At 40.4% G+C, this 14877-nt stretch overlaps 1 protein-coding gene across 1 annotated transcript in view; it reads right to left on the bottom strand.

Annotated features, from left to right (window-relative positions):
• HEG1 (heart development protein with EGF like domains 1) overlaps window positions 1-14877 on the bottom strand; it is an 84048-nt gene that overhangs the window by 5174 nt on the left and 63997 nt on the right. The window contains exons 15-22 of the mRNA XM_072984994.2: window positions 14581-14675; window positions 13928-13986; window positions 11229-11389; window positions 8376-8510; window positions 4735-4777; window positions 4198-4235; window positions 1973-2060; window positions 590-764 (exon numbers count right to left, since the gene is read on the bottom strand). Of these exons, the coding sequence (XP_072841095.2) occupies window positions 590-764; window positions 1973-2060; window positions 4198-4235; window positions 4735-4777; window positions 8376-8510; window positions 11229-11389; window positions 13928-13986; window positions 14581-14675 (794 nt within the window). The remainder of the gene's footprint in view (window positions 1-589; window positions 765-1972; window positions 2061-4197; window positions 4236-4734; window positions 4778-8375; window positions 8511-11228; window positions 11390-13927; window positions 13987-14580; window positions 14676-14877) is intronic.

Below are 14877 nucleotides of genomic sequence, written 5' to 3'. Positions count from 1 at the left end.
CTAAATCTGAACCACATCTGTCACTGGGAAGGTGTCTGTCTAATATTCGGACAGCAGATCTGGATCCAACTGCTTGTGGATGCAGAAAAGATAAACTGCCCAGAGTGAATTTATGTCATTATGAATTGCATACAAGCAAAGGGAAAAGAGGAAACAGACATACTGTCTTGTACAGCTATTCGTCTATGGAGGAGATGATCCCCTTGGTTTCTTTGCCAGAATGGATTACTGAAATAAGTACAGAATATGATATATCTACCGCACACTGAGGCAAAGACTGTGCATATTTATGGTCTTAGGAGAGACAAGAAGGACCAGACTGGAGGAATCTGACAGAGACTGTGACATGCATTCTTAAGATGCTATTCCACCTGTGTAAACTACCCAGCCCATTCTGGTCCTCTTGATTCTTGAATGAAATAGATAGCTCTGTTTCAAATACATATTTCCAGGCTGTCTTTCAGAATCAACCTGTTCCAAGTTGGCTTATATAAACACAACCATGAAACACAATACAATACAATATAGAAAAGTGGGCAATCAGTATGGACACTGAATGCATGTCTCAGACCAGCTCAGGAGCAGTTACCATATAGTAAACATCTGTCATCTGTAATAGGTTTTTAGTGCTCCCATTCTCTTGCATTTCGATACTTTCTCTGCCCCAGTCCTGAGCTCGAGGGTTTTTTGGATATTCAGCATACGGTGACATCTGGAAGTCTCCGCTTTTGAAGATGAATTTGCTTATGTCATTTTTATTTTTCCTGAAAAGAAAATATATTTATGACCAGATGAAAAAGATTGGAAACAAGTATAAAATGCATATATCTTTTCCATAACCATAGAGCTGCACTTTGGTATAGTGGTTAGAGGGTTGGACTAAGACTGGGGAGATTTCGGTCTGAATTCTCACTTGAGCATGAATCCGAATTATCCTGGATCAGTCATTTTTAACTCAGCCTAATTACTTAAAAGAATTCAGTGTTGAGGAGAACTCTAAGCCCCTTGGAGGAACATTAGGGAAATTGGGGGTTCCTTTAGGCAGGACAAATGTTTTGCCCCAGTTGGTCATATTTCCTGTTCCCACGAAGAGTGGTGCTGTCCAAACTAAACTAATCTAAAAGCTGGATCGCTTCTCCCCAGGATATAACTGAAATCCTTGCATAAAAGCTCTAGATATCCACTTCTGTATACCAAAGCATCTGTTTGGAACTGGTGTGTGTTTGTGTGAACTGGAAATGTAACTGAAAGCTTTTGATTTAGTTGGAGCATGACCACCTCCCCTCCCTCCGAACAGCCTCTGTCTTTGTTAACAAGAAAGAAGCAGGAAGCTATTGTCCCAAGTATTTTGGAAGACAGAACCCACGCTGGCTGAGGCCGCTCCAACCACAGATATGAGATGGGAAGTGCCATAGTCCATAACTTTACCCCTCAGGGCAATCCAAGACAAACCATACTTAGAAAGTGGGACTAAAAAGGGATCAAAAATGTCTTTGTGTGTGTGTGAATGTTGCACTACTAAAAAGGAGAAGGGCAGTGTAATGTGGACGGGGAGGGCAATAACAGTAGCACAAAATCAAGTACATTTGGGGGGGGGGGAGTTTTGTCTGGAAAGCCCTGTAATGCCAAAAACCCTTCCACAGAAGTATGGGCAAGGCTTATCTCTAGGAGCTAATCATGCTTTTCAGCATTCATGGCATCTCTCTGTTATTATAAACACATTCCTTTTTGACATTGCTGTCCTGTAATTCTGAAACATGGAATTACTTACAGTATTTTTTATTTTTTTCCTCAAAAATCATTTTGAAAGGGCGGATGTGTATTTAATTTTAAGATTCAAAATAAAATGAAGTTTGGTCAGCAAAAACAGAATGAAAAAGGAGGTTTTTCCCCTCCTCAAAATGGAAACTTTTTTCCCCAGTCTAAATAAAATAAATTAAAAACAATTAGGTGTTTGACGTAAAATACCTACTGGCAACATGTGACTATAAGAGCTATTCCCAGGATGAGCAGGAGTCCCCCTCCAGCAGCTGCAATCACAATAGTGATTAGCTGATACGCTGAAACAAGGAACACAAAAGCGCTTCAGTTACATATGATTTCTCTTAAATATACAGGCAATAAAATGAAATTGGCAGTCGCCTTTCTCTTGTCTATAAAAATACCCTTAATGGAACCAAGGACCAAAAGAAAGCCATTTCCAATCAAGCCCTGTTCCACAGCAATACCCAGTGCAGTTTCTGAGTTGCTATAATGTCAAGGGATATTTCTAAAGCTTTTATGTCACAGAGCTGGCTGGATAGCTCAGTGGGCAAGCTGCACAGTAGTCCCAGATTGCCCCCCCCCCAAATAAAAGAATGGAATGGTAAACCACTTCTGAGTATTCTCTACCTGGAAAACCCTGGAAAAAGGAATGTCATAAGTCAGAATTGAATTGATGGCACTTTTATCATCATCATCATCATCATCATCATCATCATCATCATCATCATCATCATCATCATCATCATCATCATCATCATCATTATTATTATTATTATTATTATTATTATTATTATTATTATTATTATTATTATTATTATTATTATTATTATTATTATTATTATTATTATTATTATACCAGACACAGTCAATCAAAATTACAAAATCATTGACTGGTATAACAGGCACAAGCGTTAATCAAAAACCTATCTGTTAAATATTGATACAGTATATATGCTGTTCCTAATACTGCTATTTTTTGTAGCTCTGATGACATTATTTCTGAAACCTGCAACTGCTTATAATACTGTATGAAATTTCTTGATATTGTTCCCAACGTCCTGATGACGATAGAGACCACTGAGGTACAGTATGTTTCATCCACAAGCAAGATACTTCCGTTGCCAGATCTCTGTATTTTGTTAGTTTTTCCAATTCTTTAAATCTGGCATCCCATGAAATTGCAATGTCAATTATCCAGGCATTTCTTTGTTCTATTAGTACTATATCTGATGTGTTTAAGGTGTCTATATGTTTGGATCCAGAAATTTTACAAGTCCTTGATTTCATCATTTTCTGACACCTTCTCTACCTGATGTTCCCATAGGTTTTTGATGGCTGGCAAATAATATTTTTTGCATAATGACCAGTTTACTAATTTTGCCACTTTGTTATGTCTAATTTTGTAATCTGTTTGTGCAGTCTTTGGACATTTGCAGATGAGCTGTGACACAGTTTCATCTTTTTTCTTGGCAAAGTTGACATTTGCTATTACTGTAACACTAATTCCTTGGATCTTAGCTTTCATCACAATTGCTTGGACTCCTTGTTCTTGTGCAGCAAAAATCAAACCTTCACTTTATTTCTTAATGGTCCTCAGTTTTTTCCAACCTTTCTGTCTTCTTGTTATTGTTGATTGTTGCTCTTTTATTCGTAGTCTCAGTCGTCGTCATCATCATCATCATCATCATCACCATCATCACCATCATCACCATTATTATTATTATTATTATTATTATTATTATTATTATTATTATTATTATTATTATTATTATTATTATTATTATTATTAAACAGATACAGAAGTATAGATTTTTTTAAAAGATGGCAGAACTCAGGTTCTTGGAAGAAAATTAACAAGGATGAAAATATTAAAAATTAAATAATATATTTGGAAAAATCTAACCAATGGGAAGTTGGTGAAGAAGGGGGGAAATTATCTCACCTTCCTTCTTGTTTTCTCTACTTCTGGTTATCTCTTAGAAAACTTCCTTCTGCATGGATTCTTTCACCATGCCATTTAAAATCAGTGAAGGACTGGTGAAAGTACCATTTTATGTTGACACCTGATAGACTTCTACTAGATACAACCCCAGGATTCTGGAATATCATCTGACAAAAGGATCAAATGACTTTCTCCTGGCTATCATACCAGTTCTCCTTGTTACCATATTAGTTATAGCAAATTAAGATGTTTCTTTCTGTGCTTTCAAAACACAAGGTGCATACTTTAACAATGTGGTTTTCTGCTGCGTGATTTTTAAAGAAACACACTGCTTTTAAACTACATTATCATTTTGATGTGTTATCATTGGCTATTTTTACCCTTTTTTGTTATACATAGCACTGAAAATATGTACTGAAAAGCAGCATGCAAACTTTTTAAATAAAAATAAATTCAGATGAGCAGTTTCAAGCATGAGACAGGATACTTACGATTCCCACAGTTGAAGCCTCCCAATCCAAATGGACAACTGCAAGCAAGATGTAGAGTCATTAGCTACTCTCAGCCTCTGTCAAGTAATAAAAATAATAGCTAGGCCAGTGGTTCCAAACTCTGGGTAACCTATGTAGGTGTTCTTGGACTGCAATTCCCAGAAGCCTTCACTGCCAACTGAATGTTGGCCAGGGTTTCTTAACCAAGGTCGGGAACCATTGGCCTAGGAGAAGACCTCACCCAAGGGGGTAGTGCCAACCCAAGGTTATTATGGCAGCATAAGAGGCTTCTGCACCTTGCAAACCCATGGCAGTTGGTGTATCTTTCAGCCTGAATTGGACTGTGGGAACATGGATGGCCCCACTAGAAGATGGAGGATCCCATGATTGCCCCTCACTCCCTTCATACATTAGGCACAGCGAGTCCCACCCACCCCAACTTACAAATCAGGACACTGGAATCAGTACCAGAATGATCAAAATGCATCCACTGAGGGGAATGAGAAATAAAATGTTTCAATTTCTACTTTACTGTACCTCACACAGGTGTCATTCTCAAGTTTATATCCATCTTCACATGCTAGAGAGAGAGAGAGAAAATGTGTGTGAGCAAGCCTCTGTGCTAGAGAAAATATAATGGCTGAGATCCCAAGATGCACGTTGAGTGCATAATGTCAAAAATGTGAGAGTTACTCCCCAAACAAAACAGAAAACCACTTTCACATTTAAAACAGAAAACTTCTTTCAGTTTCAGAAGGAGCTTGCCATGTGCTGTTGACAAAAGCACAAGCCTACCTTGCATTGTACAGAACAAGATCCACCATCATGTTTCTTCTGTGGGAATATGGGCAGTGATTCTCAGAAAATACAACACAAATGAACCTTAATAATTCTTACAGTTGTCGGAACAGTCTGAGAGCCAGTGAGTGTGGGGGTGTTTAAAGCCCTTAAAGTGATAAATAATTAAAATCTTCTCAAATCCAAAGCAACTTCATCACCTGTGCACCCATAGTTTGGGGCAACATTACATGTTTAGAAAATACGCGTAGTCCCGTCCCAGGCCACCCTTTACAGAATCTGGAGCAAAAGTATCTTCTGAATCATGATGACCAATGTTACTGTTGGTATGAGAAATAACAGTGACCAGGTTTCTTCTTGTTCTGCATGTAATAATCAAATAGTGAAGGGAAATCTATACAGCCATTGCAAGATAAATCAACTGACCAGTGGAGGTCACTATAAATCCACAGATTATGACACAGAGCTGTCTGTATTTCCTCAAATTAATTTTCACTAAAAATAGCCTCTAGTGACTCCAAAGTGCAGTGAAGATTCTTAACTCTTTGCCCTCTGACCACGTATCCATATCAACAGCCAATTTTTTTTTCTAATTGCAGGGGATATGAAATAATACCTGAGGTAAATGCAGGCACTTCTCAGGCACAGGACCCTTACAGAGAACCCTAGTACACTTGGAAGAGACTGTTGGAGTTCTACGGTGGCTCATCCAAAGTGCTTCATCATAGGGTGGTCACCCCTTGGACCACATCTCAAGGCACAGCTCTCTTCCCCTCCACATTCAGGTTTGATGGACAAAACCTAAGCGGTCACATGGAAAGCCCTGAGAAAAACAGGAGGTCGTCCTGGCTGGCAAGAGGTTGTATTGTTTAGGTGTTTTCAGGATATAGAGTCTACTTGGGAAAAGTCAGCAGTAATCCAGCTGTAAACAGTTGACTAGGAACAGGAAGCCCTGGGCTATATCCCTCTGTCTCCTCTTAGTACCTGCTGTTACAGGGCTCCCTATCACAGCTTCTTTGCTCCATTTCTTGCTGTCGTGGACAGTAAAATTTTGATTCACTTTTAAGTTTATCTAAATAATCTCGTGCTAAGAGATATATTTTTCCTGCAGAAGGTTCCGAGTTCAATCTCCAGTTTAAAAGTCTGCCAGAAACCCTTGAGAGCTGTATGTTAACAAGTCTTATGTCTGTCTGTTTACATGCATAAATAAATAAGCAAGCAAGCAATATTTTGCTTCAGTAACTACCTGAGTGGAGCCATTTATGCACACTTGAAGTTTATTTGTTACAGTTTATACAGAGAGAGCATTCAGTACCACACTGAGTTAGCTGAAACTACATTGTGTGGTATAGAATAATCAGAAGTGAAGTAAGGCAAGGCTCCTGTTAGAAGAAGGAATATCAATACAGTAGATGCATCTTTGCTTTACCCTTAAAAAGCAATCTGCATTTGCCAAAATTTCCTCTTTTTAAGAGGCATAGGAGCGTTGTCCTTTGCATCAGGTCACTTTACAGCAGGTAGTACTCCAAGCCCTACAGTGGAGAGGGCAACATGTTTTTTGTAGAAGAGGATATTCCCTTGAGGATAATATATTGAGGGCTGTGGACCCATCTGTGAATGGGGCTAAACCTGAACCTAGGCAAGCCTCACTTTCTGCCACCCTCTGTTTTCTCCATACCACCTGCTCTCTCTCTCTCTCTCTCTCTCTCTCTTTCCTTCTCTCTCTCCCCCCCTACTCTCCCCTCCCAATTGCTGGGATGTGAACGGATCATTTGCAGATGCCTCTAGACTAGGGGTTGGGATAGCCATAAAGATGTTAGTGAGCTAAAGAAGGAGAAACTCAAGGAATCAATGCAGAATGACAAGATGCTAAGGGAGGAAAGTAGTTGCTTACAAAGGTTATAACTAAAGTTGGGCAAAAACGAAACGATGAACCAGAAAAACCGACAAACCAGGCTGTTTTGGGGTTTGGTTCGCAACCCAGTTTGGATCCCATTTTACAAAGGCAAAATGAGTCACCAACCATTTTTTTTCCTCTCAGTGCTTCATTTTGCTTCAGCAAAATGCCTGCCCACCACCTTCACCATCATCTCCATCCTCAGAGGTAGTGGGCCCAGGAAAGCTGGGCCTGCTACTTCTGAGATGGCAGCCACTACCCAGCTGCTAGGCAGACATGGTGGTGGTGGCAGAGGAGGCTCAGGTGAAGGCAGCAGGAGCAGGTAGGTTCCCCCACCTGGCATGAGCCAGAAAAATGAACCATGAACTGGTTTGTTTCTCTGGGGATTTGTGGCTAAACACGAACCATCACAAACCACTGGTTTTCCAGTTTGCAACCATCTCTAGCTGTAACCATTCTTATAATCACAGAGAATGTCAAAGACTTCACAGGCTGAAAGTCAGTTCTTGAAGTATTTTAGGCAGTTTTTTCAATGAATTCATTCGTAACTAAGTAACTATGTGATTTTTAACTATTTAAAAAAATCAAATAAGGCCAATACAGCATGAGGTTCCTCCAGAATGTTTTCCCTAGCTATACCACGGGTACCATAATGCTGCCACAAATCAGTATCATGCACTAAACAAATAAAAACTAAATTGTTTCTAAATACAGATGTTGTCTTTTCAACATGTTCTGTTTCTGCTTGTTGGTAATTGAAGGGAAGGACTAAAGAAACACTGCAGTGGCTACCTAAACAGATGTTTGGGGGAATCAATCATACTGTTAAAAATCAAGAAAAGATTTTCTATCATCTATCCTTTTAATTTAGCATCTATGAATATTTAAAAATAATGTTCTATTTTGAACCGAATTGATTTTAATGTTTCAACAGATTGAAGTAAGTGGTATGGACTTGTGTTAAATATATTATCTATCTTGAGGGACTCCAAACGATTCCCACTTTTCTCTTAGATCATTTGAACAACGGCTTAGTTTCACTCAAAGAGCCTGTGAACTAAAAGCAACACACTTTTTACTTCCCTTGGAGAGGAGACAAAGCAGAGACAGGAACAACTACACTATGTCATCTCTAAAAACTGAACTTTCACCACAGGCATATCAGACCCATCCCTGGCCTGCCCCCCCTTTTAAATTATTTTCACTGGATCTTTCTGGCTTACACAGCATGCTGTGTAGAAAGAAAATATTATTGATGCACAGGGAGCAAGCGGGAGACAATATCCCCAATTTTTACTGTAAAAAAGAAATCGGCACAGAGAGAAAGAAACCTAATAACCTCTTAGTTCATACTTAGAGGCCTGAGCGCCTTAGCATGTCTAGAAACAAAAGAAATCACTTTTGATCTGTGGAAAGTCTTTTCAACTGGAACCAAAAGATGAAAGACCAACAGCCAGCCATCCTGCTGTGTCAGGCACAATACCTCTGCACGAATGATCCAGTTTGTTGTACTTGAAGTATCCAGGCCTGCACCGGCAAACCGCAATGCCATCCAAATCCACACACACAGAAGTTTCTTTGTCACATTCCGGATCTTTGTGTTTACACAGACCGCCAGCTGTTGCATAACATCAAAAATAAATACAAGTAAAATAACTTAAAATAGAAAATGTTGAAATACAGTTGGGGGAAATCCTACCCGTTGACTGGTATCTTGCCCTATTAATGCAGAACTGGTATTAGATGGTAGTGCTTCTAGAACTACCTTGGTTCCCTCCCCCCCCCCCCATTATTATGGCATTTTGAGGTTCAAAATTTTGCTAATTTCTCTCAAACAATGCCCATGGAAGTTAAACTGGGAGTATGGATTGTTTGGGACCCCAATGTACCACATTCTCTTTGTCTATGGCAAAGCTTTCAGTACTGCTCCCGCCTCACCGCAATGAAAGCAAATCTGCAAGCGCATTGAATTTGACATCTCTCTTTACACCAAAGCTTCCTTCTTACATTGTTAAGAGAACAGGTACTGAAAGGGAATGTTTTAAAAATGCTTAAAAATGAGATGGGCATGTCCTTTGATCAACTGGCTGTTTATACTTCCTCTGCAGCTAAAACATTTGACAGCTAGTTTCCAAAGGCGTCTGTACTCTCAATTCGCCCCACATTGAATTAGAATCATGCCTTGGTGCCTGATCTCTCACTGAAGCGCAACGTTATACCATGGTGCACCATCTGGCACCTTTTATCAGTAAAGAGAGAAAATATTTTGCATATAAAGAGAGAAATTTTTTTTACATATAAAGAGAGAAAATTACATATAAAGAGAGATAATATTTTGCTTCCTTGTTCCTTTGTTTTGTTTTTTAAAAAAAGTAAATCAAGAACAGTAAATCATGCCGGAATGGATTAGGGTTCCACCCACGCTGGGACATTTTCCTGCTTCAGCCGCTCATTTTGTGGCTTTGGTCTTTTTCTGAGGTTGCTCTGCATATCCTTAGTGGGCGGAAAACTAAAATGCCCTTTACAATCCAATCCTGTCTAACCAAAAGTCAGTCCTATCGAATTCAGTGAGGCTTACTCCAAGGTAGGTAGCAATGGAATTCCAACCCTAAACTTGTAACTTTTGACTGTGCTTAGTCTTTCAAAACTCTTTTTTCCCCTCCCAAATGATTTAGCATGCATGATAAATTCTAACTGCCAGACAAACTTCATTGAAATTGGACTATTTTAAAAACCAAACCTCATTAAAATTGGGCCATTAACAGTTCAGCTGTTTATTTGATTTTTTAAAACACTGAGGGTATCATTCCCATTCCTGCCTTTCTTCCCCACAAACTGTACACACGATTTTGACAGGTTCAGACTATGTATGTGGTCAGGAATTGGGGCTGCATCTCTGAGGTTTAGCCTTTTCTGAATGACATCCATCCCACCATGTGCCTTGCATTTCATTTACAGCAGGCGCAGATCACCTAGGCACCTCAGAGGCATTTTTGCAATACCTCCTGCTTGAGTATATGCTAAACATCCCCTCAATAGTTACTCACTCACTCTCATATGCCATCTCCTTGTGCTTTCTAGAGGGAATAGTAAAATTCTGCCATGTTTTGAAGGTCACCAAGAACCCCTTAATTTTTAATGCTTTGGCCCTTAGAGGGCAAAACGGGAATGTTACAGTTTTTAAAAACCTTTTTTTAAAGCTAAATATGTTTTTCACCCCCAGTTAATACAACTCCATTGTAGTGACCTTTATCGACTTCAAACACCACATTAAAAAGGTGCACATTTGTTGTTTTGGTCACACCCTTCCTCTTTGGGAATGCAGCCCTCAGACTGCTGGCAATTTTTTTAAAAATGCCCTCAGCCCTTCTGTGATCACCCATTCCCTGCCAGAGGTAAACCGTTTCTCATTCATTAGAGTAAGACTGGAAATCTGTATTTGGACTGTGGAACAGGGATGAGCAACTTGTGGTATTTCAGACATTATGGGATTGCAATTCCCGTGATCCTTCACCATTGGTTATGCTGGCTAAGGGGTAATGGGAAATGCAATCGTAGAACGCCTTAACATGGGACTATGTGCTTTATGTGTGAGTACTATGGACCCCATTTAGATGCCACAGTTCATTAAGAATGTAGCAACTAAGCTGTATAACAGGATTCCCCTTATACCAATTAAAAGCCCTGTGTTGAAATCCCCAAACTGGCTGTCAGTTAGTTACTGAGGCAAGTTCAAGGTGCCAGTTTTGTTTCTAAAGTCCTAAATAACTCAGAACTAAATTCTCTGAGAGATTATCTTCTTTTGGATAGACTACAACAGTCCCAATGTTTGGAACGTCAGTGTGTGGGCTGCTTAATGTACCATGGTCAATTGAAATACTTTTGGGTGCCATGTGGAGAAGGGCCTTCTCATGTTTGGCTTCTATCATGTGGAACTGATCCAAGTGTTCTTGGACTGCAGTTCCCAGGAACCCCCAGCCAGCACAGCTGGTGGTGAAGGGTTCTGGGAACTGCAGTCCAGTAACACCCTAGGTTACCCAAGGTTAGGAACTAACCTTTATTACTTCGTTTTATTGTACTTTGTGAGGTTTTATACTGCATTATTGTAAACTTCTTTGAAATTTACAAAATGAAAAGTCATACAGAAATGTCTAAATCAACATCTGGAAGATTAGCCACTGCCCACTTGTGACCCAGAGACTTTCAAAGTGTTGTCTACTTCAGTGGAAGAAAGTCTTTCAAAGAGAGCTTTGAAGGGGGAGGGGAGCTTAACATAAAAGAACATTCTTTTCAACACTCTTTTTAAAAAGGCACAATCTTTAACCATGCCATTTACCTCTGTGCAGCAGTGTAAAGTTAGAGATGAACTGGCAAGTCTCTGTGGGAGCCTTGCAGGCTTGAATGTGGTTTCGCACAGCGCTGACAACGTCATAAAGGGTAACATTGGAAATTAAGGAAAATGTGCTCAAGACAGACACTTGGATGGTGCCCAACTGCCTGAAAAGAGAGCAAAAACATAAAGTCTGCATTATGATTCTGAAGTTGTAGAACCAGAGCACTTACTTGTGAACGGCACTAATACCATATAAATGGCACAAACAGGCAGAGTTCCTGTTCCTTCATCTCAGGTACAACACTTTCGATTTCAGGCCTCTTCTATGGCCTCACATGACAAGCTATTCCTATCCAAATTCCCTACTGCGGTTGTACACTGACAATATTGTGCTAAATGGGAGGCCAAAGGGTAGAATGAAAATTTCAATCTATAATTTGATACAGCGAGAGACAACAGCGGAAGAATGTATGATTACAGTTCCTCTTCTTCTTAGATAGCTGGCTAGATACTCCAGTGAGTCAAGCATCTGGCTGCGCAGCCAGAGGTTGGAAGTTCAGTTTCCCACTAATGCACCCTAGAAAAGTCAGCCTGTGTGGCACTGGGAAAGCTGCACAGTTCCAGGATGCCCTCCAGAAGAAGGGAATGGTAAACCATTTCTCAATATCTCTACCTAGAAAATCCTGGAATGGGTCATCATGTTGAAATCAACTTGATGGTGCATCATTATAATTTATCTTCTTAGCTACTAAAGGAACACACAGAAATCCTGTACTCCTTTACATGGGGACTAAGCAGTAGTTCAAAACCTCACTGTGGATGGACAATGTGTTGCGTACACGACTACTTGCCTTTGCATAAGGGAAAAAATGATAGAGAAATATGTGGATTTTTTTCCCTGCATATTTGGTCAACCGCAAGATAAATTTCAGGTGATATGAAAGCATATGAAATGTTCAAGGTAAAAAATGGATAGTGTGATCCTGGAATGATATATAGATAACTGACTGACAGCGTTAAAAATTATGCAAGCGGAACAAGGCCCTGCCAGTCTAAATGGCCATGCCCTGATGCCTGCTGTCAGTAAAATGGGGGACAGATTTTGTCAGATGGGCAACCAACCTTTACACCGATATATTGGTTAACAATACATTGTGACAGCTACACATGATAATGAAACCACTGGCATGGCATATGCCTGTGGCCTTATTTTATAAGCCCTGAGCAAAGGACCACTTGCGATTTCTGCCAAAAAAAACCTGTGTTTTCCTTGGCAGCCACTTCTGTGTGAGGTGGTGGTGAAGCCAGAAACAGAGTGAGTAAAAGGAGATGGGGCGGGGGGGACAAAAGGAAAAGGAAAAATAGAAGTGCCATGGCTCCTTTAAAACGAATAAATCTTTTTCCCCCTCAATATGAGCTCTCATGGATTACAGCCCCATGTCTTCACACAGGTGGATCAATGAAGACATCCCTTGAAGGAGGGGACTATAAATCATTAAAGCCCACAGTGAAATGTATTTGTTAGCTTTAAAGGGATTATAGTACTTTTACTTTTGCCCTTTTTGATGAAACACAGTTAACACAGCTCTGTCTCCCTGTCTCTCATTCTATGAAAATGGCTACAGAGAAAAGTGGGTGGGAGTACTCGTATCTGTCTCTGGCCCAGAGTGTGGGCTAGTTCATTTTTCTGATTACAACTGCCTGAATTTTCCAGTCCACATGGCCAGTGGTTGTACCAGCTGGGGGAATTCTAGGAATTAGTGCCCAACCGGGGCTTTGACTCAGGTTGCTGAAGTCTAGAGGGCACAACACATTGTTGCTGGAAGGGCATACAGCTGCCCACCCTGAGCACGCACAGTGGTGCCTCGCATAACGAGCGCACCGTTTAACGATGAATCCGCATAGTGATCTATTTTTTTAGATCGCTAATGCGATCGCATTGCGATGTTTTAATGGGCAAAACATCGCATTGCGATGATTGGTAAGCATTTCGCTTACCGATCTTTGCATTGTGATGTTCCTAAAACAGCTGATCGGCGGTTCCAAAATGGCCACCGGGTGCCCAAAATGGCTGCCGCAACCATTTTCGCGCGGTTTCCTCGCTTACCGAGGGTGCGAAAATGGCGGCGCTATGGAGGAACTTCGCTGAACTGTGAGTTTGGGCCCCATAGGAACGCATTAAACGAAGTTTTTCCGTTCCGTTTAGCTATGTTTCCACATAGCGACGATTAATCCGGAACAGATTAATGTCGCTATGCGGGGTACCACTGTATATTGCCTCCAACAGCAACTCCATGGGCAAAAGGAAGCACAAAACAGATGAGCTCAGCATGGAACGATACAGCCATCTCCTGGGCAGAGACAGGTGTTCCTCTCTGTTCCTGCATCCTCCCTCTGCATATGCCAGCTTCACATGACCCAAGCTTAACCAATTGTGCAGGGAAGCTCCAGGAGCCAAAGTTGCTAGTTACTGCTCCATCCTCATCTATCAATGGCATGCAGCTGATTAACCCCGGAGGGGGTGCATTTTTTAACACAAGAGGGGTACTGTTCCTTAGAAGTTCTACACAGAGTGGGGAAGAACAAAAAATAATGCAGAATGCATCAAAAGGGTAACAATAAGGTAACTATGTCAACGTTGGAGTGGGAAGAATTAAAATCCAATCCCCTGCCATCAAAAACTGGTGCTTTCTGTTCCTTACCTTGATGTCTTAACAGTTGAGGTGTAATAGCCAGGCAGCATTGAAAGGGAATCATTAAGCTATAAGAAGAAAAAGAATAAATATGGATTGTTGCTTTAAGGTGCTGAGGCCTCATAGTATTATCAAAGTGAAATTAACCTCCTCAGATAAAAAGAAAGGGGGGGAAAAGCAAACCTGATGGAGAAATAATTCTGAATTTAGGAAGTAATCTTTTCAAGGTATGCTGTAGGAAAGTTAAAGGTGGGCATTTTTGTCCAGAAACCTAATTAATCTGAATCAAAAGATGCTGTTTTTCTGTCAGATTATAATGAAAGCAGAGTCAGTTTTTGGAGCATTGGTACTGAGATACTGCTACAGTGTTATATAAAAACACTTACACTCGTTTAGTTTCTTTGTTCGAAAGCTAAGGCTTGCAGGTTTTACTGTACAGAAAGTCAGCCACCTCTCTTCACAGATGGGAAAAATGAATTGAGAAGCCCTTTAGGAGCCACACACCCTCAAGGTCCTGAAGTAGCAACCTTTATGCTTGTGACTTGTGATGCTCTCTTGTATGTGTTCAATTCCCAAAATGGCCCCTCAGTGGTAGAAGCCCCCTTTACCACTGGAAAACTGCCTCACTATTTAGTGCTGTTGATAAATACTCTTCTACTCACCATGTTTTTGATGCCTTCTTCAATTTGATGAAGTTCTGAGTACTTCCCTCCAGTTGTGTTAAACAGAAGTGGAAACTGGCCAACAAATGTTCTTACTGAAGACAAGAGGATAACTTGTTAGTTGAAAAGTCTAGTTTCATCCATCCCTTCCCAGCCCCTGGAGTTCTGCTTTAAAAACACTAGCATTGTATGGTGGGTGGCATGCAATTGTGTGTTGATTTACATGTTTCCTGGCTGAGGGAACATGCATCCTGAGGTCATCAAACATTATAAACTTTGTTTCTAAAAATGTTAATG

The sequence above is a fragment of the Pogona vitticeps genome, chromosome 1 (genome assembly GCF_051106095.1).
Source record: "Pogona vitticeps strain Pit_001003342236 chromosome 1, PviZW2.1, whole genome shotgun sequence".
Taxonomy (NCBI): domain Eukaryota; kingdom Metazoa; phylum Chordata; class Lepidosauria; order Squamata; family Agamidae; genus Pogona; species Pogona vitticeps.
The sequence above is the reverse complement of the archived record's forward strand: the minus strand, read 5'-3'. Positions and strand labels throughout refer to the sequence as shown.